Below are 17,458 nucleotides of genomic sequence, written 5' to 3' on the forward strand. Positions count from 1 at the left end.
GAGTGTGAAAAACCTGCTACAGACATGTTTTGAAATGAAATTTTTATAAGGGTGAGCTTGCACATATTACGATCTTATAGTAGATTTATATTTTACCATAAGACGCAGATAAGTTTCCTGTGAAATATAAGTACTACAAAGTATTATCTATGCAAATCAATGATTATTTTCTCTCTTAAACATATATAAAACAATAAAATTGTTTTATTTTTAACGTAATTAAATAAATATATACAAAACATACAACACTGATGACATATTACTTCAACTGTATTCAAATGTACAATTTACACAAAATAACAATAACATATATTATTATTGTTCATAAACAATAAAAAATGTAATAAACGAAAGTCTCATATAGCGGTATTAATTTTACCAGCAGGAACAGCTGTTCGCACCATTCTTACTTCTTTAACTTCACCTTGTCGATTACGACGCACTATTTTGCGCATCACCACAGCTGTTTTTTTGTATGGACATTCTTCTAAAGAAAAAATGCAGAAAAAACACAAAATACAGAGGAAAACAATTTGTTTACATGAATATATCAGTACATTAAATATTTTAAATGAAAAAAAAGCACAAAAAGGTAGAAAGTTAAAATTAAAGTAGAAATAACTGAAAAAATCAACATGCCTTCTTCTAAATCATTTGTTTTGGCTTCGATTCCCACTAGAAATCTGTTGGCTTTTCTCTTATCTGAATTATATCTCGTTTATCAATTAAAGTAATCGCATAAATGCATGTTTAAGATCGTATGATCCTCCCTGTATTAGAGTGATAAGGTTTCTGCCTTTCATTCAGAAGGTCCTGGATTTGAATACCAGTCAAGCTTGGAATCTTTCATGTTAAAAAATACATCTAAAAATGTACGCACATTTTTCCATTAGACTGGCTCACTTCTTAAACTATCTATTCCGATTTGAAGAATAAACACGGTTTTTACACTTTGTAATGACAAGACTTTTACGTGATAGCATAAAAAAGATTATGTATAAAAGATGTTCATTGCGTTTGCATCTGCATATATTAAAAATTCCTCGTCAATCAATTCTTTATGTAATTCGTCCAAAACACATAATTATAAACAGTCTTGTCCGCCATATAATAATATCAAGATAAACAAAAAACAATGCCTATGTCAATTGTTGAATAAAATCTTTCTTCCCACCAAGTGTGCAACTAATGCTATCTTGTGGCATTTAGATGCAATAAAATAATATTGAATTACATTAAAAGCTGTCAGAGACATAATTTAACTTTATGGTTTTGATGAAATTTGTTATAAAACATAAGAAATGGGCAATAATATTACGTAATTTCTAGGAATTTTAATGAAATTACCGCTGTTATAACAAACATGTACAATTCTAGCACGGACAGTGTTAAACAATCTCTATCAGAAAGCTGGTTAAGGAAACGTTTTCCTCCTAAGAAATTTTACCAAAATGTAAAGCACAAAATTAAACAGATTAACAAATATATTATCCATACTGCACACGTATCGTCAGGATCAAACGCATGAAATTAGCTGCTGCAATCTATATGTAATCAACAAAACTAAAATTAAAAAAGAAACATGTTAATTATATCGCATATACCTTTCTAATTAATAAATTTTACCTTTTTGTTAAATTAAAAACAAAGAAAAATCTGCAATACATAAAATCTGAAAAAAAATTTATGAACCGTTATTAAAAAATTATTAATGGTAAATTATAATAACCAGCTAAAATTTTCTTCAGAGTTGAAAGAGAAGAAAATCCAAAACTGAAATAAAAATATAACAAAAGAATTTCCTCCGCATAAAATGAAAATATAATATTAAAAGTGTAACTGATAAAAACAATTTTAAATTTATTTAAAAAGTCAATTAAAAATGTTTAATATAATTTTAAAGTGTGAAATTCTTAACTTACCATCCTCATCTTCCATGTCAGCTGGTTCTGTAACTGTTTTTGGCCGACCCACCTGTAATTACCAAAAAAAAGCTTTACGCTAAAAAATATTTTTAACTAAAAAAAATATATACATATATTTTCATGCTGATAAAAATTCACTCGTGAAAACAGCATAATCATACTAATAAAATTACAAGAACTGCAGAGCATGTCATGTTTATTAGAATGAGGAATGAAGTGGTTACCAATTTTCTTATTCATTGAAGAAAATAACCTATCAGCATTTCAAGCCTTCAGAAAGGTAATCAAAGAGATTACAAAAGACACTTTAACTTTGTTAACGACAAGTTTTGGCTATATGTGAACATTACTTCAAAAAAATCAGTAATAATAATGACAAGAGCCAGTTGTATCTCAGATGCTTTACATGTGTCACAGCCATAAGAAAGACTGGTACAGATATTGTAAAGCAATAAATTAACATATTTCTTCAATATAATGTAATTAGTACACTATTTTAAAACAATAATAAAGATTTCCATTTTATCTGTTATGGTAAAATATAATGCCACTTCACAGAATACTATTAACTAAAACCTAAATCTTAAGCTTAAACACTATAAACTAACATGATAATAATAAATAAAGTGATTCAAATACTCATGTCCATCAGAAACCTACAAAAAAAAATTTATCCAGGGTCATAATTACAATTATATCCCTATATCAGTTTCATAAGAAATTTTTTTAATAGATTTGATTAAACTTTAATTATTTATGATAAATCAATTTTCACACAATCCAGAACTTAATAGATTAAAATTTTCAGATCCTCATCTACAGCCTGATGAACAATATGACTGTTTTGAGCTATAAAACTTCTTTATGGTGGACGTTCCATGTAACTCTAATTGTATAGTTCAGTGGTTCCCAATCTTTTTGACTAATGAAGCCCTTTTTTAGAATCAATCTCTACAGGAAACATCTTACGTCTAAGTTGACAGTGCGTAGTAGTAGTGTTACAGGGAAGGGATAGATAGTAAGGAAATGAAAAGTAAATAGATATATAGAATTTACATATTTCTATAAACATATCACAGTATGCTGAGGATTTGAACATTCGAATAGAACAAAACACAGCGCTTTATTAATGTATAATTACTTACTATACAACTAAACATCACAAATAAATGAAACGCATAGAAAAATTTCCGAAGATATGTTAAGAAATCACAATATTATTGCTATGAAAATTTTCTCTACAGTGATTTCAAATCAATCAGCCGGCCTCTCTATTTACACAGAGGCCTAAGTTTTGAGAGGATTCCAGGAAGTCAAGAATGAGCGAGAAACTTCTTGAATGTGCACATTCAAGTACAGGAAGTGCCATTAAAATCTGCAATGCAGACCAGCGCAGCACTCAGTCTCATTGTCTATCCATCTCACGTTACAATAATTTTTGAGCTAGAGATAGCAGAACGACCAAGCAACATCTGCTAGAGGAGACATGTAATTCAACTCGGAAAATTTATTTCAAAATGTAATCTCTGATTTTCTTATTTTGATTCTTATTCTTTAATTTCACTCGTTATTATTTATTTTATTTTCCTCGAGCGGCTGCGAAGCACAGGTTAGGAACCACTGGCTCGGTATGTTTCCATTAGGTTAAAAATAACAAATATTATATACCGATATTGTGTTATCCTTAGAAACTATTTCAAAAGAGAAGCAAGTAGAATGCATGATGTACTTAACGATTCACACTTATTAACAGACCTGTCTAAACAGGATTGTGATGCTTCATAACATGGTCACAATGTGATTAATGTGACTGAAGAAAATAACTTAATGATATTCCTATAGTCTATATGATGCTTGTAACAAAGTATTTATTTTTAATTCCTTTGCGGTTTTGATGAATTTAGTATAATGCTCTAATGTAAAATATTAATCATTATAGTAATACATTTTTACTGCACTCCACCAAGAATTAATTCTAGTCGCATAAAATTAGTTTAAGAACAAAAATTATTTCAGTTAAAAAGGATATTTACATAACTACTTTTTATAAATTAAAAAACAAAATTACCTTGTTTGGAACATCGGTAATCTTAATGTGGCCAAGCGTATGAGCATCCTGAAGAGCTTTACCGGCAGCAACCCAAGTCTCTCTTAGATTTTCAGGCATTTTGCACCAACGTTGATACAATTTCCAAGAACTTTCCATATCGCCTATTTTGATAAAATTTATATGTATAAATAAAATACAGTTATACATAACAAAGAATACTTTTAAATCACTTAATGGCACACAGAAAATCTTCTTGGTGAAATGTATTTTCATTCAATAATGTATGAATATAACCCCATACATAAATTTTACTTAAAAAAAAATTAAATATTTTATATATTAAACAATTGTACACGATTGGCAAAACTCAAACAAGGTAAAATAGATACTTTAATCAACTAAAATTCATTTTAAATCAAACCTTTTTTAAGTTACATTTTACTAAATAAAAAATATAATACTGAGCAACAAAAATTTTTTGTATTTCATAAACATAATTTTTTGATCTCTCCAAGCTTTATAACTTTGTTAAAACAATTCCAATTGTTAAAAAATAATAAATATTTACTTTCTTAATAAATATTTATTTATTAAGAAGTTATAATTATTAACTAATAAGTATAATTGATTGTCATCAAACAAAAACATCAAAAAACACATGTCATCAAAAAACAGAAACATTTAAACTATTAAATATCATAAAACCACAAATATGGTATAATTAACAAATACATGTGTATCAAAATATGCCACAAATAACTTTACATAGCCGAATTCATATGCAATTAAACAAACAATTACAGATATTCTCATTTGCAACATCTCAAACCACCAAACCTCATGTAAACTATCTACATTTAAGGTATGATCTGCGGACTATTTAATACACTCGTGCTAGACTAGATGACTAAAAACAACACCTCACATAAAGTACCCAGCATTCAGATTGAAATAGCAAAATACTCCAATAAATTTAAAAACAAAAAAACAGCAAAACAATCAAGGTTAAAAAAAAAAAAGATAAAAGTACATCACATCAAGGATATTTAAACAGAAATTCCAAGAGAATAGCTTACAAATTTCTAATACCTGGCCTTCAGAACAATAACAAGCAAATCAAATCATTACACTCAGTGTCCAAAACAAACTACAATACCTCTAGAATATATAAACTAAATAATATTCAGACTTGACAATACTTTACGTCAATTAAACGGGATGAAGATACACTTAACACTTGAATCCCTTCGTTGAAACATTCAATTAAAATTTGCTAACCATCTCATAAATGATAATCAAAAATCCAATTAAATTGATATCTGAACAGCCTTGATATTAAAATATATATCCTCAAAAAACCAAATAATTTTAATACATTGTGAAATACAAAAAAAACAAAAAAAAAAAACATTAGTCCCTAAAGATGGTTGCAATTGAAAACATTTTGAAATAGGGTTATTATACAGAGTGATACAAAGAGAAAACAAACCTTTACGGAAATGTTCCACTGGTGAAAATAATGAAAGTTCGGAAACGCTTTTGTTAGTGAACTTGACTGAAAGATTTCGCCCTGATTTCTGTGCCATTGATAAAATTAAAACCAGAATGTAATTCTTGGGTCCAAAATTAAGAAGTAAATTTAGTGGTTTTGTATGAGATCTGACCTGAAAAATTGGAAAAAAAAAGTGTACCTTTCCATTAATTTTTTATCTAAACTTTCCTTTTTCTGTGGGTTTTTTAAATAAATTTTATTTTCAGTTCTTCAATACCTAAAACCTTTTCAATTAGTTTATTTGCAAGCTGCAACCATTAATTTAGTTACAATTTTTTAAAATTTTGCTTGATAAGTATTATATGATGAACAAGTGTCTAGATGTGAGATATCAACAAATGTTGAATGTCCAGTAAACAAACATATAACTTCATAATTTATTAAATAAATACTTTCAATTATGTTCTCTGTACTTCACATCTTCTCTATATTAAATGCTTTTTTTATTACAGTGCTTCAAGATGATAAGAATTTACTGATTTGCTGCAATCTGTTTAAAAAAAAAATATTTCTAAGCACTTAATTTGGTATTTTTTAAGCTTGTGTATATTTTAATAAGAACCTGTACTGTCTTTAGGAGGAAAAAATCTTAATTGTATTTCAATTACATCACTTCACAGCTACACTATAAAAGCCTTTCCACGACCTGATGCCAATAATATTCTTATCTTATAAAGAAATCTAAAATCACCTGGAAAATGAATCATTACTATCAGCTGATCAAAATCTAGCCATTTAAGAATTAATAAACCAAAGACAGGTATGATGTTTGAGAATTCTGTGGCACTTCAGCTGCAGCGTCAATTCACCTTTAAGTGAATCGCTCACCTTTAAGTGAAACTACTTCTGATCATACACAAATCATTTTCATCAAACTTAAAAGACTAAGCCTCTTCATGCCTTCGGCCTCTTCAAAGAAGTCATTCTTCCAAATGGTAAAGACTTTTGTTTTAATTTTTCCAATAATCTTTAAACTTAATTTTCCATTTTAATGCAAGCATTAAAAACAACACTATAATATAAAGTAATTAAAACACACGTGAACGGCCTGTATTTAACAAAACATCGGATTCAAAGAAAACAACAGTTGACAAAGTTCATCATTTCATGGTCAAAAGGACCTGTGATTTCCCCTGTTAACAAATCTTTCTAACATTTTTACAATTTAAGTCACAAAATCAGCCATAAATGTAAAAACTAAAAAAATAAATTGACAAAATAAATTTTTTGGCCAATTCTATATAAATATAGCAAAACTGCAAATAATACTACGCATAAGTACAGGAAGTTTACTTTTATAACCAGATGTCAAGAGAAATATACTTTTACTGATGGTTTTATCGATTACGATTATTTTCTTTTATTGCCTTTTTTTGTTTGAAGGGGTGGAATACAATCTATGGGATTGGTTCCAGAAAAAAATTACTATATGAACGGGTTAAGTAAAATTAACATTAGCTAACAACAAAATAGTTCCCTTTAAATGCATAATTATATTACAATGAAAAATAAAGTTAATGAGCACAAATGCAAGTAATCTTCATATGAAATATTTTTAAAAAAACATAGCAATATCTGTATATATTGAAATGTACACACATACACAAATTAATAATAAAACAATAACACTCACCGATTATTTTAGTCTGCGCATTTTTCCACAAAAGAAACGCCCAAACTTGAGGTTTTGGTTCCTGGAAAAAAATTACCATTCTACAATTATATTTTACAAATATGCAATCCAAATACACACAAAAACAAGAATAAGTAAAATAAACTCTCAATCTTGTCCCCAAGTCTCTGAGAGGGTTAGAATTTAAGAAAAAAAAAAAATTGTAACGCTTTTTGCATGAATATTTTTTTGGGAATTTGACAAAAGGCGCTCTTATGGATAGTAAATACTGATCTGATACCTGAAGGTAAGGAAATAGCTCAATGGATCTATTTGTACACAAATTACTTCATGCAGAAAGATTATTTAATAGAACAAACTGATGTAGAAAATAATGGTTTGAAAAGATTTTCCATTATTATAAACTTTTGTTTATTTCTAAATAACGCTTGAAATGTATACCATGGAAGAACAGCATGCTGTGATAAGATTTCTGTTTTCTGAAGACGTAAAACTGGCCAAAATTCATTCGCAAATTTAAAAGAGTATAGTAAAATTTTTATTTGGATTGAGTAGTTTAAAACTGGCAAAAGTGTCACTGATTTTCCGTGTAGCGGACGACTGGTAGAAGTTTCAACTGAAACTTTCCAAAATCACATTAATAATCATTCCACAAGGACAGATGCATGAAAATTTAGGAAACTGCTGAAATGAAAAGCTGAATTACCACAAAATTGTTCAAGATGGGTTCCAAGCATATCTAATCAAAATTATAAAGCCACCAGAATTAACATTTGTACAAGAATGAAAAGAAGATTTTTAGTGGAAGGTAATAAATGTTTTAGATTGTGCAATAAATTACAATGAACTTGGATTCATCATTGTTGTATGTTGGAATCCAAACATCAAAATGGAAATATTCAAGTAAGCCCAACAGGAAGAAATTCCAAACCTATGTATCAGACAGTATACTGATGCTAATTGCATTTTGAAGCTATAAAGGTCCGATTCATTCTGATTAATTGGAAGAACAACCTATAATCAACAGCGATAACTATTGCAACATGATTATTTGGAAGGACAACATATAATGAACAGTGATTATTATTGGTAAATATGATTACTAGAAAGTGTTCTGGTTCTCTCTCAAAAGACGTAATACTTCTGTATAATAACTTTTGGCCTCATACTGCTAAAAAAGCACGGGAAGCTATTCAAAAGTGGATCAGGAAGTGCTGCCACAGTCATGATCTCACATTCAGAATTTTTTGTTCATGTATGGCACCAAGTTCAGCAAAAATAACCAGGTCAAAGAATGATTCAGACACCAAGGTGAACACTCATCGAAAAATGGGACAAATTCATCAATATAAAAGGAATTATGTTGAAACGTAGGTTAGTTTCATCATCATTGAGTAAATAATATTTTTTCTATAGTCATTTGTTTCTTTAATTATTAAACCAATATATATTTACAGAAGAGTAATTCAGGCAGAATATGCACGTACACTGAACTAACTTAATTTTAAGCATGGTGCATCAATTATAGCATTTATTTGCATAATAGTTTGTAAAAAAACTAATGTCATGCTCTAAGAATTTATCAACAGTCAATTACTATAACAGATGGTGAAAGATTAATGTAGTTCTACATACTCAACAGAATGATATATATATAGTTTGATAAAAAAAAAATGCAAAATTTTAGTTTTTCTCAAAAAACTTTTATTTATTCATAAATATTGATGCTGTCGCCTTCAAAATATTCCTCCTTCAGAAAAAATACATTCATGCCAGTGCTTTTTCCAATCTTTAAAGCACATCTGGAACAAATTTTACAGTATGGTATTTAGCTCCTACAGCGATTCTATCTTTATCTCTTCAATGTTGGCAAAACATTGTCCATTCACGGTTCTTTTCAGCTTGGGGAATAGAAAGAAATTACAGGGGGCCATTACCAGTGAATGTAGAGAGGCTGGGGCATCAAGACAGTGTTTTTTTGGCCAAAAATTCATGAACAAGCAATGAATGTGAGCAGGTGCATTATCGTGTTGCAATTGCCATGAATTGTTTCATCACAAATCCAGGATTTTTTTGAATTGCTCCACGCAAATGACATAGAACTTCTAGGTAATACTTCTTACTGACCCTATGACTTGGTGGCAAGAACTCATGATACACTGATCAGAACCTTTACATTGGATCGAATTTGAGCTTTTTTTTTTTGGTGTTGGCTCTTTAGGAAGCTTTGCATTGGCACGATTGGGCCTTAGTTTTGACATCATACCCAAACACCATGTTTCATCACCAGTTTTGACCTGTTTGAGTAGTTTTGGATCACTGTTCACTTTATTCACCAACTCCTGAGCGATGTTCATTTGGCACTACTTTTGGTTGAAATTCAACAATTTTGGAACAAATTTTTTTGTCACAAGTTCCATGTCCAAAACATTTGACAAAAAATTGCTTGACATGAGCCAAATGATATGCCAACATTATCAGCAACCTGTTGATAGCAGATAGTGATTCAATGATTGTCCCATAATTTTTTTTACTTTTTTGAAATTGTCATAGGTTGTTGATGTGCCGGAAAATCCAAGGCGCTTGTCATCTTCAATGTCTTCTTGGCCCTCTTGATAATATTTGTACCACTTGTAAATACTTTTTTTATTCATAGAAGAATCACCAAAAGCTACATTCAATATTTCCAATGCGAAAATCTGCACTTTATTCCATTCTTAAAGCAAAATTTATTGCAAATTTTTTGTTTCATGTTTTCCACAAGTTAAAAATCGCCATCCGTATGAAAACAAGTGTAACTTTCCAAAAGTCAACAATAAACTAAGCGTTAAATATGGCTAGCAATATAAATATATATTAGGTACAAGTGTATCAACACAACAAAAAAAAAAATTGTGACAATTGGATTTACATAGCACGGAAAATTTTAAAATATGCATATTTTTTTATCAACCTCATAAATTAACAAATAAAAATTCCACAGAAGGATATTTTGATGTTTGGTTGCATAGTATTTTTTTTTTTTTTTATACTAGTTAGGTTAAGTATGTAATATATTTATTGTAAAAGTAAATATTAATATTTAATTTAAAAAAAAAAAGAAAGAAAATACAATATAATAAGATCATTTAGTTTCCTAAGTTAAAATTATACTTAAGTTATATCAGTATCTGTCTCAGTTATTCTTTTTAGTATGGCTTATAATACCAATATTTTACATTTGATAATCAAGTTTTACATGGATATGTTACATGACAGAAATGACAAGAAACAAATAAAAAATAAAAAAAATTGAAAACATTAGTAGGACAAATATTATTCACTTCATAATTGATAAATTTTGAATAATTTACTCTAAACCATACATTCAACCCAAGTAATGGCATTTATTTTCTTTGTCACAATAAAGGTTTTTCACAAATAATTTAATTCAAATCTGTATTATAGGATTTTATATGATCTAGAGAATGGAAAAAATTTGACAGGATATATAATAAAACAATTGTAGAATAGCAATCTTGTTAATATACAATGATATTAATTTCTGTTTTTCAACATTTGAAAAAACAGAAACAAAATTGTAAAAAAATGTTACACTAAAAATGATTAAATTATGTCAGGCGACATTAACGAAGGAAGAAGGACCTATAAAATATGAAAAATCATTTCCAAAAATAGCATAGCAATTTTTCAGATTAACAAGCATTTCATGTCAGGTTTACTGCAAATAAATTGAGGAATAGAAGTATCCCGTTTGCTTCTTCACAAATAAATCTATAAATAGAAAAAAATTATTCTTAATTATGAACCTACTAAAAAAAAAATTTTTTGTAAAAACGGTAGTAGAAACCGTGTTGAATTTCTACAGATAAAGGAACTTGAAATGATATACATATAACTACTTTACTGAAATTAATATTTTTAACATTCATATTATTTCTCTGAACTGTTAAATTATATTTAAATTCTATTAATATAAACCACTTAGTACAGAATACTGAGACAAGACATATCTTACCTTAATTTATCAGTACTTTTGCGGGATCCCGCATTCTAAGTCAGGTTAAAATATTTCTTATCTCAGTATTCTGTACTAGATGATTTATTTAATAGAATTTATATATATAATAATAATAAAAAAAACTTACTGAAAGGCTGGCCTTAAAAGTAGATGTCCCACGACAATTAACATTCATTTTATGATCCTGAAATTCTTCAAAAAAATGAAAAACCGCATGACACAAACCGCAAACCAGTACATCTAAACTTGTAATCTCTTCTTGGGCATCTGAAAAGAAAAAAAAAACATTAATAAATAACTTCTATACAGATAAATATAAAAAAACAGTCTGTACCAGAAATACGTTACGTTTAAAATTAATTTCATGTAAAAAGAATTATTTATTCTCTACTTACAATAAGAATAAAAAAAAAGCACGGATTTAAACTATTATGTTGTAATATATGAAAATTATTTAATTGTTTGCCCTTGATAGAAGTAGAAATATATTATAGGAATATTTTTTTTCAGCTAATGCCACATCCTACCCTACTAAATGGCATTTGTGTATGTGTGCATCCCCCTTAGTTTAGCACAAAAATGTAACAATCGCTACTAGAAAATCCCAATTCGTTAGTACATGTCTTGTGGTGGTCAGGTGTATACTTGTTATATTATTATATATCACATATGTATTGGTATATATGCGAAATATAAATTAGTAATATATTTTTTTATTTATGCGATTGGTTTTTCTTCATAAAATTGATTATTTATGTTAATACTCAGGTGTCATTACCTCCTTTTTTATTTGTAAAATTAAAAATTTGTCACTTTTTTCTTGCGCTTTATAAATTTTCACTTTCTTTTTCTCTATAAATTCTCACATTTTACTTCCTTGTACAAAGTATTGCAATTGTGAAAAATTTCAGTTTTCAGATTTCAATGGACGTAACCACTTTGACCATCCCTGAATCCATTTTGACTAGTTTGTAAACAAAAGAAATTGGTAAATTTTCAATTTCATATTTATAAATAATGAATAATGATCTGACAACCCCTTTCTTTTATAATTTAAAAACTTGTTTTGATCTTTCATAGAACCTGAAAGGTATATTTTGAGCAGGAATTTTTTCTGATCTCTTCTTCACACTTAATCAAACCATCTCCTTTCAATATATATATATATATATATATATATATATATATATATATATCCCATTCAATTGTTATCACTAAGTTTCTAATCTCACTAATTCCTCATTTGCCCATTTAAGTCTTCCCCGATCTGCTCCATGTTTGTATTTCACTTTCTCTAGTCTTTTTTGATTTTTTTAACCATCTTTATATCACATCTAGTCAGAAATAAAGTCCAAATGTAATAATTCTCCAATAAAACATTGCAAGTCAGCGCTACCTTACTACATAATGCCAATTATTTGTTTCAATTAATTTTTAGTAATCCATTATTAATCCTATTTTTCTTTTGTTTTCACTCTTACAATCTTTAAATAACAGAGTACTTAAGCACCTGTAATATTGTTTTACTCCATACATTATCTGCCTGCAGTCAAGCCCTTGTTCTATTCTCTACTTTTTCTTTCTTTTTCCTCTTTAGCCTCCGGTAATTACCTTTCAGATAATACTTCAGAGGATGAATGAGGATGATATGTATGAGTATAAATGAAGTGTAGTTTTGTACAGTCTCAGTTCGACCATTCCTGAGGTGTGTGGTTAATTGAAACCCAACCACCAAAAAACACCGGTATCCACGATCTAGTATTCAAATCCGTGTAAAAATAACTGACTTTACTAGGACTTGAATGCTGGAACTCTCGACTTACAAATCAGCTGATTTGGGAAGACGCGTTCACCACTAGACCAACTCGGTGGGTTGTTCTATTCTCTACTACTAGCAGCTAACGTGTTAAGTTCATATAGTTGCAATTTTGTTTAAATAGTTTATAATTTTTACTTCTTCCTGGTCTCTTATTTTGTAACATCCACTGATCCTGCAAACTTTGTTTTAATTGGTCTTTCCCATTTGATAAAATGTCCCAACCAATAATTGGCTTTCCTGTTTTGATTAAATCGTTCTTTTTATTCACACTCCTTAGTACATCACTTTATTTTTCACTTAATCTGATAGAATTGTAGTATTTCTACTAATTTATTATTCCTTTAACGAGTATAACACCTACACGATTACAATTGTACATTTACCTGAGAAAAACAATGGAATGAATTTATATTCAAGGTACATAATCAAAATCTAAACATGAAACATATTCTAATTTACTTAGATATCCCACAAAAGTTCATAATGTTAAAATGACATTGGAAATGAACACTTTCTTTTGGAAAATTTTCAACATGTCTTAAATAACCTTTAATTTCACATTATTTATCTACGCCATGTGATGTTATGTATATTCCATAAATTTACAGATGAATATCAACTTCTCAGTAATGATAAAGAAATTTGGGCAATAATTTCTTAGATATTCATGTAAAATGATATCTACTGAACAACTTTAAAAAAAAATCTGTGTACCAAATGTGACAATTTTTTATTCAACCGTTTCTGAAATAAGGTGGGTGCTAAAATGAACATTGAATGGCAGATGATAAGCTATTACTTTAATATTCTGATCTTTCACGTAACCATTAACATGTTAGCTGTTGTGTTTTTTAAAGTGTTTAATTTTCATGGATTACAAGTCTCCATTATTCAGTATTCACATTTCCAGAGGTGCATTATAGGACACTCATATTTTGTAAGCATTCAACTCTTCTAACATTGATGCTCAGTCATGATTGAACTATTTGTGAATTTTATATTCATATAGCACGATACTATCACAAAGTCTAGCATGAATTTAATCGTTAGAATTACTCAGTATGACAAAAAAAAAAAAATAGAAGATATACAGAAAATACCCCTGCTTTACAGAAGGGAAATCAAGGGGAGCATCAGACACTTCAGCTTAAGTGCTTGTATGAGACATAGGTAACTACTAAACTAAAGGGATCAAGATTGATTTGGTATTTACCTAAAGATTTATAAATACTGAAAATTGAGTATAGTCAATCTCAAGCATATAAATCTTCTTCTACGAAAGAATAATCAGAATATGTAATTATTATTTCATAATTAAAAATAACATAAAAAAAGTGCACAAATAAATCTTGCATGGTTTTCTTTGGTATAATTTTTGTACACATTATTATCTTTTATGACCGCATAGGGTCATTTTAGTCAGTCCATTATCCAAGTCTCTTCGATGGGACTGTTTGGGCCTTGTGGATTACTTTTTCATATATTCCAATTTTTGTAGCCTTTTTAATGTTGTAAATATTTGTGTAGTGAGTTTTTTTTTGTGTGTCAAGCAAGTGATTTTGTTCTTGATTTTCTTGTTTAATTTTATCTTATCTGTAGTGTCTTCTAGTGTAAGGCAGATTTCCTTCAGGCCCTCTCTTATTTCTCTGATCCATCTACATGTTGTCTTGATGTTTTTCACGTCAAGATTGTACTGTACTAGCTGTTTCAGTCTTACATCTTGCATCCTATGTCAAAAGAATCCTAGTCTCCTCTTACACATGGTATCAGTGATGGGTTCCAACTCTTGGTACACAACTTTGTCAGGCATGATTCACCACTGCCCATCTTTCTGGTACTTTTTATGATGCAGGTTCTTTCAATTCTTCTTTCGATTTTCTGGAGTTTGTCTGTCATGACTGTTCGTTCAGGAGGAAGAGTTTTCTGCTGCATAAGTGGCTTCTGGTTTTATAACTCCACTGCTGTCTTATTTTTGCGTTTATTGATAAACATTTTTTATTGTAATGTACAAAGTTAATTTTTGGGCTTCAGCTAGTTTGTTTCTTCTTATTTGGATCAAGATTTTTTTTCATTCAGGTTGTTTGTTATTTCGCAGAGGTATTTAAATTGGTTTACTATTTTGACCTTATTACCATTTATGTTTACTTCTTTTAATAATGTTGGTTTTTGGGGATAATTTCTGTCTTTTTGAATGATATTTTGAGGAAAATTTTGTTTAAAATGTTTTGAAGTTCTAATATTTGTGATTTAGCTTCCTTGATGTTATTTACTAGCAGTGCCAAGTTGTCAGTGAAACAAAGACAGTTTGTTTTGATTTTTCAGAATACTTTTACTTTTGAGGGGCATTTTTTGAGCCATATCCTCATTACCATCTCTAAAGTGCAGTTGAATAATAGCAGTGAGAACTCATCGCCTTGGCACAATCCTGTTTTGATCTCAAAAGGTTCTGAGAGCTCGCCTTTGAATTTTACCATCAACTTGTTGATTGGTGAGGGTTATTTTTATCATGTTTATTAATTTGGGATATAGTCTGAGGTGCCTTATTATTTTTGGTAGGGAATTTTTTTTTGTACTTATATATACCTGAAAATCAAATGGTATACAGAATATATTTATTAATAATTTCATAAAATATAAAAATGTCATTAAAACTAATCTGTACTTACTTTTAACCAAATTAGGATGATATGACAGAATGGTCGGATCAACATTTTCTGTATCCATGTCATCGGCCAAAGTTGATAATAATTCAGCCGTAGCTTTCTTATCGGAGTCTGCTGAAAGAAATTTAAAAAAATAATAAATAAATAAAAAAGACTGGATAACTTAATTTTTTTCTGGATAAACAGAAAAAAATATGTATATAAAAACTTCATAAAAATTAGAGAAAAAATAATTTACAAAAAAACAATTAAATGATAAAATTATTACACAAATTACAGTTCGATTTATAGATAAGTAAAATGAGTTGTAATTGTGAGTGATGAAAAGATGCTAAAAAAGCCAGAACTTGAACTACCTAGCTCCTTTAATAAGTTAGGTAGTCAAACAGAAAAGATACTAATCCTTATCAGTTCATAAACACTTAATTTTAAAATAATTCATTACAATAATTAAATTTCTAAATTAAACATAATCTTGTTCAGATTACCTGTTTTTTTGTTATTGAAGATGAAAAATTTTAATGTTTATTGCTAAACATTTTATGTAAATCGTTAAATTACACAAAGCAAAAAATTATTACTAAATAAAAATTTTAAAAAGAATATGACAAGATTCTAGTCTGTCATCAACTCTAAACATCTACGTAATTGATTAGATGCATTTTGCATATTTTCTTCCTTGGATTTTATGTTCAGTAAATAATTTTAAAAATAACAAATGTATTATCTAAGAACCTTTAAATGATCTACAGAAATAATTCTTATCAACAATTACTTTATCAATTATTAATAATTTATTTATAAATACTTCTTTATTAGAAGATTTAGAAAATTTATATTTTTAAGACTAATGGGGAATTAATCAGGTGAAAAATAATACTTCAGAAGAGAGTGTTAAACAATAATTTAGACAGCATGATATAACTTGTAGGTATGACTCGGATTTATGACACGAGTTTCTTATTTTTATTTTTACAGATATACAAAAACCAAAAAAAAACAATATTGAAAAGAAACCTAATTAAAGCTTTATCTTATAATGGCAAGCAGCATTTCCTTTAATTTAAAAATATATATAATCAGCCAAAAATGTTTTCTAAAATCAATTAATAGAATTAATCTAAGAGACAATCTCAAAAACAGTATCGTAAAAATGCATTCCTTTCTCTACAAATCAGTAAAAAAAAGTGCACTTAAGATAAAACACGTCAGTGGATCAATTTCCATTAGGCTTTCAAATAATATCTAGAAAAAGGAAAAAATGTATAAGATTGAACAGACAACATAATCTATACATCATAAGTGCTACATAGTTTAAAAATTCCCTTCATCGATGCTCGTTTGTAAAGAGTGTAGAAACTATTTACATATAATAATTCCAATTATTATTTTAAGAACTATTTATCTTAATGAAAAAAATAATAAACAAATTAAATAATAGTCATATTAAAACGTATTGTGGTATGCATACTAAGAAAGTAAAATTATAAAGACCATTAAATATGACTACGTAAGGGATATAAGTAATCAAAAAAATTTATTTATAGTAATAACATATATCATAATAAACTATAAAATGTACAACAGTCTTTTAAAATTTAAAGAAATTTGTAGTCAGGGAAATAACATTACTAAAAATATAAGTTATTATACAAATTAAGAGAAATAAACCAAGGTACTACAAAAATGAGTAACAAGAAATTAAAAAAAAATTCTCTACTCTAAAAATAAAACAAAACCAATTATCTAAAAGAAAAAATAATTACAAAAAAAAGTTGTTACTATTTTGAATATT

At 28.3% G+C, this 17,458-nt stretch overlaps 1 protein-coding gene across 9 annotated transcripts in view; it reads right to left on the reverse strand.

Moving 5' to 3' along the window:
* The window catches only part of Chro (chromodomain-containing protein chromator), a 137,401-nt gene that overhangs the window by 77,125 nt on the left and 42,818 nt on the right, over window positions 1-17,458 (reverse strand). For 8 of the 9 annotated variants that reach the window (XM_075381143.1, XM_075381147.1, XM_075381146.1 and 5 more), the window contains 5 exons: window positions 15,667-15,777; window positions 11,309-11,448; window positions 7,161-7,221; window positions 3,994-4,136; window positions 1,923-1,974 (listed from right to left, as the gene is read on the reverse strand). In XM_075381143.1, coding sequence (XP_075237258.1) covers window positions 1,923-1,974; window positions 3,994-4,136; window positions 7,161-7,221; window positions 11,309-11,448; window positions 15,667-15,777 — 507 coding nt within the window. The remainder of the gene's footprint in view (window positions 1-1,922; window positions 1,975-3,993; window positions 4,137-7,160; window positions 7,222-11,308; window positions 11,449-15,666; window positions 15,778-17,458) is intronic. The other variant, XM_075381140.1, reaches the window with a different exon arrangement.

Source organism: Lycorma delicatula, chromosome 13, assembly GCF_047948215.1.
Source record: "Lycorma delicatula isolate Av1 chromosome 13, ASM4794821v1, whole genome shotgun sequence".
Taxonomy (NCBI): Eukaryota; Metazoa; Arthropoda; class Insecta; order Hemiptera; family Fulgoridae; genus Lycorma; species Lycorma delicatula.